Raw genomic sequence first — 15,504 nt, forward strand, 5'->3', positions numbered from 1 at the left:
GCCATGCGGTTAGCTCTTGTTTACTCCAGCCCCCAAACAGCCCCCCCTCGCGCTACCCCACGTGCTTCTCAGGCAGCAGCAGCCTGTCACTCACACAGACACAGAGACAGCGCTGTGTATCTACTTCTTGTGACAATCAAAACATTTCAACATGACGTGTTTGATTTAATTGCCTTAAGTGATATCGCACATCCTGTGATGTGACTATTGCGCAGCCCTAGTGGGAAACACTTTGAGGTACTTTGAGGAACGTTCAAGAAAATGCTTTTAGCATCGGAAGGATTTCCTCCACAGTTTAAATTGATGAACTCCCAATGAAACACACTGTTGGACTGAGCTGTTTTGAGAGGTTACTGGGAAAGAAGTACTGAATAGCTGAATGGTATTGTTAATACTAGTATTATCAGTGTGGTTGCTAACCAATGACAATAAAACAACATAATTGTACTCATACAGATTTTCAAATTACAGAGGCTTATAGAAACCTGAGACTCTTAATTAAAAAAAAAAAAAAAACATTTATTTTTCTGAAGAAATCTTAGCTATTCTATGGAAGCCTAGCAGTGAAGCTGCTTTCCAAACTGTGGCAAACCAGATCCTTTGCATAGTGCAAATTTCATACTCTCGGTTTTAGTCCACAGCAGGTGAGCCTGAGCAGCTCTTAAAGTGATAGTTCAGGTTCTGTGCTACAACTGCAGCCGATAAGCTAAAACATGTAAAACTGCCTGCATGTACATTTGGCCAATATTTTTTATTGTATAAAAAATGACTGGCTGAACTACTACAACTTTGCTGTCCATAAAATGAAAAGTTAGTTTTAATGTCATTTAAATAATATAGTGTTTTAAAGCTGTGATGTAAGTCTATGCAAGGACCGGGTAAATGTGAAATTTTATTGTTTGTATACATACAGCTGGTTAAAAGCTAAAATGTAAGGTATATAAATGTTACACTTATTTATAATGTTATACTGAGGTGTCTAGTCTCTCTTTCAGTTATAAATCTGTATATCAGATATTGACATCGGTCCAGGGGCCTCATGTACTAAAGGTGCGTACGCACAAAAACATAGCGTACGCCATATTTCACGCTCACGGTCAGATGTACTAAATTTGACTTGAACGTGAGACAGTGCGTATCCCCACGGCACTTTGGTTTCGGGCGTACACATGTTTTTTTTGTGCGTATATATTGTGTTTTTTCATTTGGTGACACTTAGAGGCGATGCATTGAAATTACAACTATTAATATATCCTTTATGCACACATTGTAGTAAGCATTATTGGGTAAAATAAAGTTAATTAATCAGACAATTTCATTGGCTTGCAGAAATAATTGTTCAACATGTTTCCACTTATAGATGCCTAGATTATATAAAAATGCATAAAAGTTTGCGCTGGAGTTGTAGGAGATGGCAGCGTTGGCATTATTGGAAAATATTGCTAATTGCTAAGAGCGCATTTTCCGTGACCATTATGTTTTTTGATGATGATGATGACTGGCTTATAAGATATATTATTGAATATATTTTAATATAATATATTATTTAAATGAAAGCATGTATTATCCATCCTAAAAAAATACATTTAAAACATGGGTAATTATTAGTTATTACGCTACGCGTCTTGCAACATTTTTCTTTCTTGACTTGCATATTATACTCTAACATATTATTATTATTATTGTTTTTATTATTATTATTATTATTATACTCTGTGTAATTGAGGGAGCATTCGTGGCAGGTGTGATGTTTTCGTGCACTTGTTGCGCTTGATTTCAAGTTGATTGCAATGTACTAAAAGAAAGTATGTGGGATTCTGCCTATACGCACGGTTTGATAAATCCGGATTTTTTGTTTGTGTACAGAACTTTTCAGGTCTGAGCGTACGGAACATTTTAGTTGGAAGTCCACGCAAGTCTTAGTACATGAGGCCCCAGAACTCCCATATCAATGCTTCCCTATAAAGAAGAAATCCAATCCAATAGTTTTTTATTTCTGCCTGGCACAATCTTAATTTACATTTTTGCATCAACATAATCAAAGTATGTTGGATTATCCTATCTGATTTTTGTTACAAAACGCAAAAAGAAAAAGCCCCATTAAATTCATATTATAAAAAATTTGTACATTCCTGAAAACCCATTTCTTCTTTACTATACTAAATAAAAAAAAAAATAATAATGAGGTTTTACACCCAGTTTGAGTAATCTGCACTTTTTAGTTTGGTTTAAGATTTATAAAAAAATGCATGAACACATCGCAAAATCAACACGATTCAACAAACAACACTGTTATGTCTCTTTTATTTTTGTATTTCTGCAATTTTAACAATAATCAATTTAAAAAAAATTCTCACATCATACAAATCGTCATCTATACTCCAAGCATATAACACGAACACGTAAGGCCGAGACAAATGATACAGTGGCAGATGGCTTTAGATCAAGGAGAGACCATCTCCTTACAATCACAGAGGATTTATAGCATTTATTACTTATTATTTTTAGTATTTTCTTTTGTACATATCTTTTGGATTCATATAAAGACACTTAAAAGAATGTAGAATTCGGATGTGATTATTACAGTGTTGGTTTGGTTGGCCAGGAAATAAGAAAAATAAGAAAAAACATCAAATAAAACCATACAATTTTTGGCAGGCAGAGTCACTTCTAATTCAGAACCTCCCACATTCTGTTTAACGGGTTATAAATTTAATGTCTGAAGGTCATCTCAAGGTTCTCTCTCTGCTCTTAACTCACTTTTAGCTATAATTATGTTTTGAAATTTTGGACATTAAAAAAATAAAAAAATAAAATAAAAAAACACAAATGGCACCAAATCAACCTCTGGTAAACGGCTCCGAATTTTTGTTCAATATTATTCGAGCTTCTGTAATGATTGGTAAGACCTTTCTGTTTTTTGTTTATTTATTTTTTTTTAACTCTTAACTCCTAGAATACACTAAACACTATGTACAAGTGGACTTTCATACATATGTATTTTAAATAGATCTGACTATAAAAAATAAAACAAATGTGTAATAATATTGAATAAATTGAAACTTTTTTAAGGCTGCCATTCATTCGAGGGGGAACTGCATGTTCCTCCCTGTCACACAGAATGGACCAGAATGAATATATATTTATATTTATATATATAGAACATGGCTCTGGTAGAATGGAGATTAGCCAATGGGGCGGAGAGGGGGGTCTATACACCGGACGGGACTGGATAAAATCAAGCTACTCTATCAGATGAACAGAGATCGGATTCAGAAATGTGTCATGGGAAAGAGATTGTTCTGATCTTATTACTTAATATCAATTATAATGTTAGAATTTTATAAAAAAATCAATTTGTATTTGTATTTATTTATCTTAAATTTTAAGAAACCCTTTTTTTGTGTCGCCCTAACTATCGCCTTGTAGTGTTTAGGGCCTGAATTCACAAAAGTACAGAAATAAATGTATCTTAAATGTTTCTTTTTTTGTCATATTTTTCATAACCTTTTTTAGTATTTTTCGAAAAATCTCCTCATGAATTTCCTCATTTTTCTTAACAGGCATTCTCGAAAATTCTCAGTTTGTGAATATTATCTTAACCTTAAAAGAGCCTCAGCTTTGCTTTGTCCACACAAGATTAATTTAAAAAGTCTGATTTAAAAGGATTTAAAGTGGAAATGTGTCTATATAATTTTGTCTATATAAGATTATTTACTGGTATTTAGCATTGATTATGATAAACTATGCAATGCAGCATAAATGACTAAGACTATACTACAAATAGCCTAAATAAGAAAACAATAAAAAAAAATGTATTTCTTCTTAAAATATTTCTAATGTTTTTTTGTGAATCAGGCTACCTTCAAAATGATTGGTTTTAATTGTTAAATTACAGAATTAATGTCCAATATATGAGTTTTTATGTTGTTAAAGTACTGTCCTACACAATTTCTGCATTATGGCTTTCTGGCATCACGCCACTCACATAGTTTTTCAATGCATAGTTTGTTTAATTATTTATAGTTGTATGTATGTTTATATTTTTTAACGCCTTGTACCAACCAAAACTAGATTCATTATTTGGTTAATCATTTTAATGCAGAAACGTGTTGTGTTATATGTTGTTGTGGAGTCCCTCAAGGTTCGATTTTAGGGCCTATAAAAACTAATAAATTAGTTTTAGGAGAATTAGGAGAGCAATCTAGTTATGAAAGTGAAGGAGTGTGCATTACATTATTACTGTCTACAGGGTTAAGAGAATACTTGAGAACTTCTTAGGGTTTTTATTTGTCTTCTTCTTTTAACTGAAACTTTTCTGAATCCGATCTCCTTTGTTTTCAGCAGTTAGCAGTTAGGCCTGATCTGATTAGACCAGTTCTTCTGCTTATTTTTAGGCTTGTTTTAAATCTGAACCAGCATTTCTTGTTTCTTTTTTTGTTTTCTTAATACACTTTTTTTTTCTTTAATTTGCAGCGTTGATCATGATTTACGTGTCAGCAATCAGAGCAGAGCAGCTGGTTCTATATGGTGATCACTACTACTATTTCTAGCGTGACGCAACACGACTACAGGCGAAACACAGAGATAGAGATGCCCCCCCTCCAGGCTTTTTGGCGTGTTCGAACCATTTCCGTCAGACGCCGAGGCGAGGAGAGAAGACTGTAATTTGCTTGGCATCAAACCTCCCGCTGCACCACCTTCAGCATATTTGGCCCTGTGATTAGATTACGCGCCTCTGCATCGCGAGGAGAACAGAAGCATGGAAATGGAGCCAAATGTGAGCCAGCTAAATATAGCGTAATGATCAGTCACAGAACGGGGGAAGCAGCAACCAATACTCACAATACTCATGTCTTTGAGGTCAGCACCATTGATTATCGATTATCAATTATCTAAACGGGGTGGACAGGGTCTCGGGAAGGAAGAGAACGCAAACGAGTCGCTGCTAACAAACAGTCTTCCTCGCTCGGCCTCATTTTGGGGCGTCCTCATATAAAAATGGCTCTCCATTCGGATAAACGGCAGATACAGCACGGCTCATCTCCAAAAACACGACCGGGCCGTACATGCTCGTGTCAGTTTCAGTGCGCTTGCTTTTTTTTTTTTTTTTGCTTTATTTTGTTTAGTTAGTTCGTTTTTTTTAAACTTCTCAGCTTCACTCATTCGTTTTACAGTAGTTGATCTTTTCCGATCTACGCAATTACAAACAAACAAACAAAATTAAATTAAAAATTAAACAAATCACAGGAAAACAACCCAAAAACAGTATGTTCACAAAACAATAAATACAAGAGGACCAGCCTCTTGAATAAATGGATATGGATAATGGATATGAATGAATGTTTACACACACACACACACACACACACAAACACACACAGACGCACACATACACACGTTGGTTTTGCTATTCTTATGAAGTGAGGTCCTCCCACATGTACTAACAACTAAAGCTAATTATAAATATACAGTACCAGTTAAACATTTGGACATACCTTCTCATTCAACTCATGTTCTTCTTTTATTTTATCTTTACTTAATTTATTTTCTAAATTGTAAATTAATAATTAATAAGAAATATGACTGTGAAAACAGCTAAGTGTTTTTCCTCCACATTAATCCCCTGATCTAAACCTGATGAACTGAGATGGTGATTTGGGGTGATTTAATTGAAAAGCAGCAACTATTGTTCAGCACCTCCAGAAACTCCTTCCTTCAAGATGCTGAGAAAACTCTTCATGTCTTCATGAGGTGACTCTCCCTCATGAAGACACTGAGATTAAAATACCAGGAGTCTGCAGATCTGTCCGAAAAAGAATCTTAAGCTTCGTTTAACACTTTTTTTTGCTTACAGAATAAATTATAATTCAGCACGTGTTCCTGTAGAGCTTTAATTTAGTTTTCAATATTAAAATTTACGATTTAAATAAATCATTAAAAAAACACACTGAATGAGAAAAGGTGTGCCCAACTTTTGACTGATAGTGTTTAAAAAACCTCGACAAATTATGATACACCACTGTGCTTGTGAGGACATCTGGGGCTTCATGTACTAATCCTTGCGTGCAATTCCTACTAAAATATTGCGTACGATGAGATCTGAAAAGTTTCATATGCTCAAAAATATATGCGCTGATTCGAATCCCGGTCATGCAGCTTGCCATCAGCTGCCGGAGCCCTGAGAGAGCACAATTGGCCTTGCTCTCTCTGAGTCGGTACAGTAGATAGGTACACTCCTAGTGTGATGTCGATTAAGCACGAAAAATTAAACTTGCGTAGTGGAACGCACATTCCCACACTCACATTTAGTACCTCTGACCGTTAGCTTAAAATATGGCCTATGCAATATATTTCTATGTACACAACTTTAGTAGATGATGCCCCTGGCCCTCACAAAGGCAACAAAAACGTGTACACACACACGTGCACACACACACAAACATACTGACACTACTACTTCTACTACACCTGCAACATGTCAGGTCAATGTACGATAAGTCAGGAAACCTGTGTGTAGTGACTGTGTGTGACGGAGTGCCACAGTGAGATCATGAAGAAGTGAAGTGAACTGGGTTAAAGCGTTACATCAGGTTACTGTGTGTGATTTTTGTGCATATAAGTGTGTGTGTGTGTGCGTGTGTGTGCCCTGCAGCCTAGCTTCATCTGCAGGCTCTTTGTCCGAGTTGTGATCAAACAAATGTCCTGTACAGCCTCTAATGGATCATTACAAATGCCTTCAATTATGGCCACAATTAGTTTACACTGGTGTAGAGGTAGAGCTAGAGGCACCGGCTGATCGGGCGAGCGAGGGTCTACTGTGTATAAACACACACACACACTGCAGATCAAGACGAGGTTGTGAGCTCTGGGATATTGACTTCCCTGTGCACTGTAAGGGGTATTATGTAACCTAGGCAAACACACACACACACACACACAAACACTCGTGCAACTTAAGAGCGGGCTGTTTACCTAATTCAGATCACGGTAATATTACTGTGTTTGACTAACTACAAAAATCAAGAGTTTAAAAAGTACATTAATAACTGATATGGTAGCAACTTTTTTTGTACGCAACATTTTAACAGCTGATTCACACCAATAAAAAAAGAAAATAAAAATAATAAAAATAATTAAAAAATTAACTTTTTTCTACTATTTCAGATTTTTGAGAGTATTGTAGTAATATTATAATAATAATGTCTAACTTATTTGTTTATTTGCTTGTTTTAGCTTCTAAAAGAGCTTTATTATACTGAATTTAGCAAAGCTTTTGTCCAAAAAAAAAGAAAAAAAAAAAAAAAAAGAAAATGAATAGCAGAATACTAGAAATACTAGAGGAGATACTTTTAGTAGATAAAACAAGTATACTTAAAATAAGCAGAATTATATTTGTAATAATATTCATATATTCGTGTAAACAATTGAGATATTAATGTTTAGATTGATAGATTTAATAGATTTAAGAGAATTTCACTTGCTTATTTTTTTTATATATACACACACACTATATGTATTACATGTCAAATGTTTGTGGACACCCCTTCTAATAATCCAGCATTCAGCCACTTTAATTGGCTTTAATTTAATGCAGCTTTTCTAGTCCCTAAAAAGTAAAAAAGTACTGCCAATAGAATAGGACTCTCTAGAGCCAATAAACAAACCTAAACATGCCTGATGCCTAAATAAATAAGCAGCTGTCACAATACGCTTGTCCATATAGTGTATGTGTATACATGTTCATATGTGTATGTTTGAAATGGTCCTCCATTAAACCACTACAGCATACTGCTAAGACATATTCCTACCCCTGTTCTAGCAGCTTCTGCAGCTCTACTGCCCGTCCCTGTCCAACTCTCCTCAATCAGGCGGAAGCCGCTGCCAACTCCTCCTGGTTTTGTGCCCAGAAACGAGCGCTTCCATTCGTTTTCGCTGTACTGACTTCATCAGAGGCGTCACAGGAGCCGCTAACCTGTGTGCCTCCTACACTGGCCAAGTTACGACAGCGCGCAGAGCCTGGAAACACTTCCACAACATCGAGATAACATTGAGCTAGCAGTGTGAAGCCAAGGTGGTTTAAACATCATAGACGTCACTGTGTAAACATCACTGTACAGAAATGTATAGCTGGTTGCTTAACCCACAGAAAAAAGGGTGTTGTCGCAACTTTAGTTTTGAAACTCCAGGTTTCAGTCTTCACTTAAACAATACGTCACCAAATAAACCTGAAAGCTGGCTCTGGCTAGTGGTTAGCATGGTCGTATTTGGCAGGCACCAGTCTCAGCTCACTCAGAATTGACCAAATTGATGTACTTTTTGTGTAGCAGAGTAGAAAACAAAATGAAAATAAATGGTAGGGTAATTTTAATATGAATCTAGCTAAATAGAAGCTTGTGTAGCTAAAGATTAGCATGGCTAATGGCTAGTGGTGCCTAATGGTAGGGTAAAATTAGCCTTTACTGAATAATTTACAGTTTTTTTTTTCAATACTAACCTGGCTAATGATTAATAAAAGCTATTGTTAGCTAGTATGCATTTTTAACCCAAAAGAACCCTTAAAAGCTGTATAAAGTTCCTTTTAGCAATGTCTGTCCTTTACTTTAACTCATCAAGTTCCTAAGTGATACATAACCTGGTAGCTAGTGGTCAACACAAATCTTAACTTCGTATGTAATGACTGTTTCAGTAGTTTTAGGTAAACAGTTCCCCCTAAAGAGTAAATTAAGTAAAAACAAATACAAGAAAGTGTTTAGCTCAGCCGGAAAGTGCAACCTACCTAGTGATGAAAAGAAGATATTAGTAGCTAGTATTTGGCCAATTGTAACCTGTACTCAACACATTTAAGCTTTTCAGTACGTGAACAGTGCAGCTAAAAAGCATAATTTAGCTTGCATTTAGCAAAAGATATTATTGACAACACGGTTCTAGGTGGGCAACATTAGATTTTATGTTGTTTATGTCATAAAACAGTTAAACAGGAAATACTAAAATTACTAATCTGGCTAACAATAAAAAATAAAACCTAGCTGTCGATAGTGGTTTAGCATGGTCGCAGTAGGTCAATAGTAGCTTTAAGTGAACCTTTTTATAGATTTTTTTATATTTTTAGACGTACAACAAACTTCCTTGTGGCTAGTGGTTGTTTAATATGGATGCATTCAGCCCATGCTATCCAAATAAAACGCCTAAAAATATGTAAATATTGGCCAATAACGAGTGAACTATACTGGTGGCTAGTGGTTATAATGTTTGTATTCGTCCAACAGGCTATCAGCTTTAGTTTGTTGGGTGACGTATTCTTTTAATCCAGACAGGATAGAGCTTAAACACTTTCAGAGGACATGGGCAGCCTTCAACTCCACAATTCTGTTGCTATTTTGCATATCTCTCTCATCTCTTACCTCACACATACACACAGCCAATACATTTAGTACATACAGAGCACAAGAACTGCACGGAGTTACGATACAAGCTGTTTTCAAATCTCTCCTATGGGATTTCCAGTAGATACGTATGTCAGAGGTTTGCATAGTCTACTGCCTTCAGCTTTTTTTATTTTAGTGCATTCTAGCATGGCATTAGCTTTTTTTCCAGTGCTAAACATCAAACCCCGCCCCTCCCAGGTGAGAGAACCATGCTGATGAATGAAATGCAAACTGTCAAAAGGAAAGACTTCTTCATGTCGTCCCCTGAGGGTATAAACAGACTGCCTACACTCACTTGTGCATTGCTCCATCATTCCATTAAACCACTGATGAACCAGTCTGACTGGTCCCCAAGGTGTTCCGAGTTTTGGCTGAGAGATTTTGAGTTCTGAATGAGTTATTACCTACATACTGGAAATGGACATGCAAAAAAAAAAAAAAAGAAGAAGAAGTTCTATGCACACGCGACACACTCACTCAAACAGACTCACAACATGTTTCTGTGACACATATGATCCCTCCCATGTCTCTATCCCACTTAAATCAGTGCATGTTTGTATATATTCTATTGCACAGAACCCGCTGCGCCTTTTTCTGGATGAAGGAACGAGGCATTCTTCTGTGGCGGCCGCTAATAATAATCTATCCGCATTGAGCGCCATGCTTGTTGTTGTCGTCGTGTTGCGCTGGATAGCTGCTAACTCATTCCCATTGTAAACACGTGACTCCACTCTCGCTGTGGACTGGTAAGAAGAAGACACCCGTCACTCGTTGCTCCGGTTGGTTGGTGTCCGGTTTGGTCAGCAGAGAGGTTAGGCTTGGGCCGAGAGTCCGAGCAGGCGAGCTTCAGCCTATCCATGTAGCAAACAAGTGAGGGAAAGGAGCGACTAAACGAACGTACGCACAAACAAACAAACGAAGCAGTTGCACGAGCGAAAGGCCGAAATGGTGTCGTGAAAAGGCGGACGGAGACCTGGTACCCAAAGAAGTGTGATGAAATTTAAAAAACGAAAGACCACAAAAAGTTCCTCCTCAATCTTAGCCTAGAAAAAAAAAAACGTGTGAAATGAGATTTTAAAAATAAAAGCTCAAAACGAAAGAAAGAGGAGAAAGAAATTAAATGAAATGTTCCGCAGAGGTCGGGAGGGAGCAGCGAGAAGATTACGAGTCCTGAAAGGCGATCTGGCCATGCTAGGTGATAGCGTGATTCGTGTCCTGCTCTCTGCTCCAGAGTGAACGGTAGGAAGTGATGGTGGTGGTCGTTAATAGTCCACGACAGGGGCCATGTCTCGGCTCAAAGCCACAGATATGTTGGTGTAGAGGTTCTTTCGGGCCACTTGAGGCGAGTAGTGCAAGTTGTTCAGGCCGTCCAGCCTCTGGCGTTCCTTCGAGTGGCGGAGTAACGTGTACCTGAAAATAAAAGACAGATTTTGTTTTTTATTTTGATTATGATTACAATACTTTAGAAATCACATTTTAACCAATTTAGCTTTGTTTGATTAAATAAACATTTATTTACAGTACCCTTCAACATAGAAGTGGACAAATCTCTTCTCCTTCAGTGTTTTATACCTTTTTATGATTTATTATGTTGTTAATTTAATATCAAAGCTATACAGGAACATATGCGGAATTATTCTGTAAAAAGAATACGTTTTATACTTTAGATTCTTCTAAGTACCACCTTTGCCCTCTTCGAGGACAGATTTGCAATACCTTGGTATTTTAATCTCAAGCTCCGTGTCTTCATGAGGTTAATGTACAGGGGTTGGACAATGAAACTGAAACACCTGGTTTTAGAGCACAATAATTGATTGTGGTGATGGACAGTTCTGGTGGAAACAGGAGAGTTGAGGTGCACATTGAATTCTGCGTGATTTGATCAGCCGTGGTTTTATGTTTTTTTAATACAATCCGGGTTAGCACCCGAATATCCCTTTCAGACAGCTTCCTCTTACAGCGTCCACAGTTAGTCCTGTTGGATGTGGTTGGTCCTTCTTGGTGGTATGCTGACATTACCCTGGATACCGTGGCTCTTGATGCATCACAAAGACTTGCTGTCTTGGTCACAGATGCGCCAGCAAGACGTGCACCAACAATTTGTCCTCTTTTGAACTCTGGTATGTCACCCATAATGTTGTGTGCATTGCAATATTTAGAGCAGAACTGTGCTCTTACCCTGCTAATTGAACCTTCACACTCTGCTCTTACTGGTGCAATGTGTAATTAATGAAGATTGGCCACCAGGCTGCTCCAATTTAGCCATGAAACCCCCCACACTAAAATGACAGGTGTTTCAGTTTCATTGTCCAACCCCTGTAGTTAATGTAAAAACAATGATCAGATTACTACTGAACTCTATCATATTCTGCAATAATCAGATAATATTGTGCATGTAAACTCAAGCAGTAATCTGTACAGTGAGAATAAGGTTGTATGTTTGGAAGGGCATCCCGTTTCCTTCACATCTACTGAACATCTTTTGAAGAGAGTGCCTCCAGTGACAGGTTCACAACAAAAGGTTTATGGTCATTATATTATTTATAGCACAAGAGCAGGAATGTCACAGAGAGAGCGAGAGAGAGAGGACTGGTACTGACCTTCCCAGAAACTGGACCTCTCCTCTGTGGTGGTGGGGAATAGACATGTAGCGTCCAATGTCTCCTGAAGGTCGACTCACAGTGTAGCCAGCATACTGAACCCTGTATCGCAAAGAAATACAAGGAAAGTCACTCCAGAGTCGACATCAAAGAACAGGGGGAAAAAAATGCTGTGCTGAGCCAAGGTCATTACAGTAAAAACATCCTGTTAAAATAACGTTTTATAACAGATGATATATTGTCTCAGGAATTATTGTGATAAACATTTTATTATTATAGAAAGTTCACAATTATCTTATGCCATGTTATTTTATCATATTGTGATAAATTTTCTTATCGTATCGACAATATACATATCAACGATATCATCAGTGCTTATTAAACGATACTGACCCAACTGTACATTTCATTACAGACAGTGTAATAAATTCTGTTTATAAGATGAAGAATCACTGTAATGTGCATGAAAGAGCTTTTTAACTGCAGAATAGTAGAATCTGACACTGCTGATGCATTTTATCCACGTGCCAAAATATAAATACTATGTTTTGTGAAAATGTTAAAATATTTGGATGTAAATTAAGTGCACCCGGCTCTTAAAGGGAATAGCAAGTGACACACTGACTGGTTTGATGCATGCTACGTCGAAAACACTCCCATAATTAATTAAGATTACCAGTATATGCCTTTTGTGTGTTTAAGTATATGCCTTTTTGCAAGGTGTACTTTTCCAGTCGTTACGATAGCAAAGACACAGTGACATGCCTTAATTCAAGCTGCACGGGGTGCAAAGACTAAATACTGACTATCCTTAGCTCACTCACTATATACCACCAATATATACCATGCAGCATGTCTGTTTTAATTAATACAAACTAATGTTTTGTGGTCAACAGAAGTGTGCACTATCATACATCTCACACCGATGTGTTGTGCTCATTTCACACAAGAGGGGAGGTGTTAAGTATGGTACAGTGGAGTGCAGCCACAGCGCTCATCACTTCACAGCGGACACAATACATACGCACTGTGAGGTGCAAATGGTTTCGGTTTGACTTGCATTAGAAAAACATGCTACACTTTTAATAATTGCTCGGTATTGTTCAAATATTTTGCATTAATAAACTCTATGTAGACTAAATTTGAACAGAGCTATTTTAATTAGCTGTTACCACACTTCACTGCCACATGAGTACTTGGATTTTGGCAACTAGTGGTTTTCTTACAATATTAAATGACAAATCCACTTGTTGTTGTGGGTTTGTTGGCTAGATTTAATATTTTGCAAAAATACTACATTTTGTTTTGTATTTGCCTGGAAACTGCTAGAGTGTAACGTTTGGCACATGATAAAAGAGACTCAATGTGTAATTTTGTACTTGGCATGCTCCAAGCAGAGTGTTTTTACTCCTCTGGTGTAAAATGTGCTGTAGAGGTTTAGCTTTTTTAAACTGGAATGGAGTGAAATGTAGATTTAAAGGTGCAATTAGACCCAATTAGTCCTATTTATCCCTTTTTTTAATGCTCTTCTGCATGTTTGATGTGAAAAATGTGTATACTACACAAGTTATACACTGTCTGGCCAAGGTCACCACCTGGATTTAAATACGCAAATAGGTAAGAGCCTCAAATTAAATAATTGCTAGATGGGTGATTTTAATGTTTTAACTGGTAACAAGTTATTTAACTTTAATTGATGCAGTGAGTAGCTTCTCACTGGTAAAAAAAAAAAAACATATGGAAAGACACATCCTGTGGTCCTGAAAAAAACGGATATGTTTAATAGGGAAAGTAAGAGCTTTTCCACACGCCCAATGCACTACTTACAAGCCTGTGGGGGCGGAGCTATGATCTGGGGTTGCTGCAGTTGTTTAGGTCTAAGTTTAACAATGTTATGAGCCCAAAAAATGAGGTCAGGTGACTACCTGAATATACTGAATATAGACCAGATTATTCCATCAGTGGATTTATTCTTCTCTGATGGAACGGGGATATTCCAAGAGGACAATGTCAGGATTCATGGGGTCAGATTGAGAAGGAGTTTAGGGTTGAACCCCATTAAGAATCTTTAGGACGTGCTGGAGAAGACTTTGCCATGTGCTCCAAATCTCCCATCATCAATACAAGGATTCTACAGTGAATGTGTTTCGTAATAAAAAATAAAAACATCCAACCAAATATTAGAGTGAGTGACCTTTTTTTGGCCTTTTGGTGTATTTGTTCTGCAGTACAACTCAAACACAACCTGTAACAGTGTGAGAGCTTATTGTGAAATCACAAGAATATGAATTGCATAAGAGTGCACACATTTCTGCTCCCTTGACAAACTGCATTATGTGGTCTATCCTGAAGTAAACATGCTTGGTCGGTGGATGTAGCTTAAACAGTTTAGGGTGGGATTCCTGCCTGGCTCAGGAGAATTCGCAAGCGCTTACCTGTTCCAGAGGTCATCGTCCTCTCCTCCCCAGCCCCAGAATGCATTTGGAAATCCATTTATCTTCTGAAACTGCTCGGCAGTGAGGCCACTGACACCACCGAAAAATTCATCATACGGCAGCCTGCGTAAAGCAAAAGAAAAAAATACATTAGGATGTATTACAGAAGGCCACAGTCTAGGTCAATACAGGTTTCACACAGAGAATCTGAAACACTTTTGGTTTGAGATTTGTTTGACATTTTTTTGTTGGAGTAACTGTGTCTACTGTCTATGAAATACTTTCTACTAGGCTTTTCTTTTGTGAGGGTCTGACTGAAATCACCAACAAGAAACAAGAGTTAGCGAAGTCTGGATGTTGGATGGTTGCCTTCCCAACCTCATTTCAAAAACGCTGTGGAGCTTTATACCCCTCTAGCCAGCTAAGAGAAAACGTTATAGGGATGTTTAGCAACAGTTTAAGAAGGTTTTAGGAAGGTTCGCTTGTAACATTACAGAAACAATGTTTCAGGAATGCTCTGAAAACCAGTGACATAATAATGGTTTGCATTATAATGTTTCTCACCTAAAGTTCCCAATTAGTCCAATACTTACATTATGGAAACATTAAAAACAAACATTTCCAAAACTAAAAATAAAGAAATTGACAAAAGTTGAATAAAATTATTTTACAACATCCAGAAAACATTTTACTAATGAAAAATTAGCTGGGTAGCCCACGCCTGCTATAAGACAAGATGGAAATAAGTTTTTGTTTGTTTATCTGCTTTCAAAGATTTTTTTTTCAGTGTGTGTGCATTTGCACAGCTGTGACAGCAATTGGTTTATCTTAAAGTAAAGAAAAACACATTCATTAGAAGGGGTGTTGACAAACATGTGGACCTCTCTGTTGAAAAAGGGTCTTATTTAGTGTTTTAGTTAGATTATCTTTCTGAACTAGGAACTGGATCTAACCAAGAGCATAAGCGTGAATAAGCAGATCAGTTTCCTCTGTTGTTGGTTTATATCATGCCCAATACACACCCATTATTCATTTAGAGAA

General features: G+C 37.1%; 1 protein-coding gene across 1 annotated transcript in view; it reads right to left on the reverse strand.

The window, feature by feature from the left end:
- Window positions 1–2,287: 2,287 nt before the first annotated feature.
- b4galt5 (UDP-Gal:betaGlcNAc beta 1,4- galactosyltransferase, polypeptide 5) overlaps window positions 2,288–15,504 on the reverse strand; it is a 65,557-nt gene continuing 52,340 nt past the window's right edge. Inside the window, exons 7-9 of the mRNA XM_007237648.4 lie at window positions 14,464–14,586; window positions 12,029–12,130; window positions 2,288–10,838 (exon numbers count right to left, since the gene is read on the reverse strand). Coding sequence (XP_007237710.3) covers window positions 10,691–10,838; window positions 12,029–12,130; window positions 14,464–14,586 — 373 coding nt within the window. The 3' untranslated portion in view covers window positions 2,288–10,690. The remainder of the gene's footprint in view (window positions 10,839–12,028; window positions 12,131–14,463; window positions 14,587–15,504) is intronic.

This window comes from Astyanax mexicanus, chromosome 13, assembly GCF_023375975.1.
Source record: "Astyanax mexicanus isolate ESR-SI-001 chromosome 13, AstMex3_surface, whole genome shotgun sequence".
Classification (NCBI taxonomy): Eukaryota; Metazoa; Chordata; class Actinopteri; order Characiformes; family Acestrorhamphidae; genus Astyanax; species Astyanax mexicanus.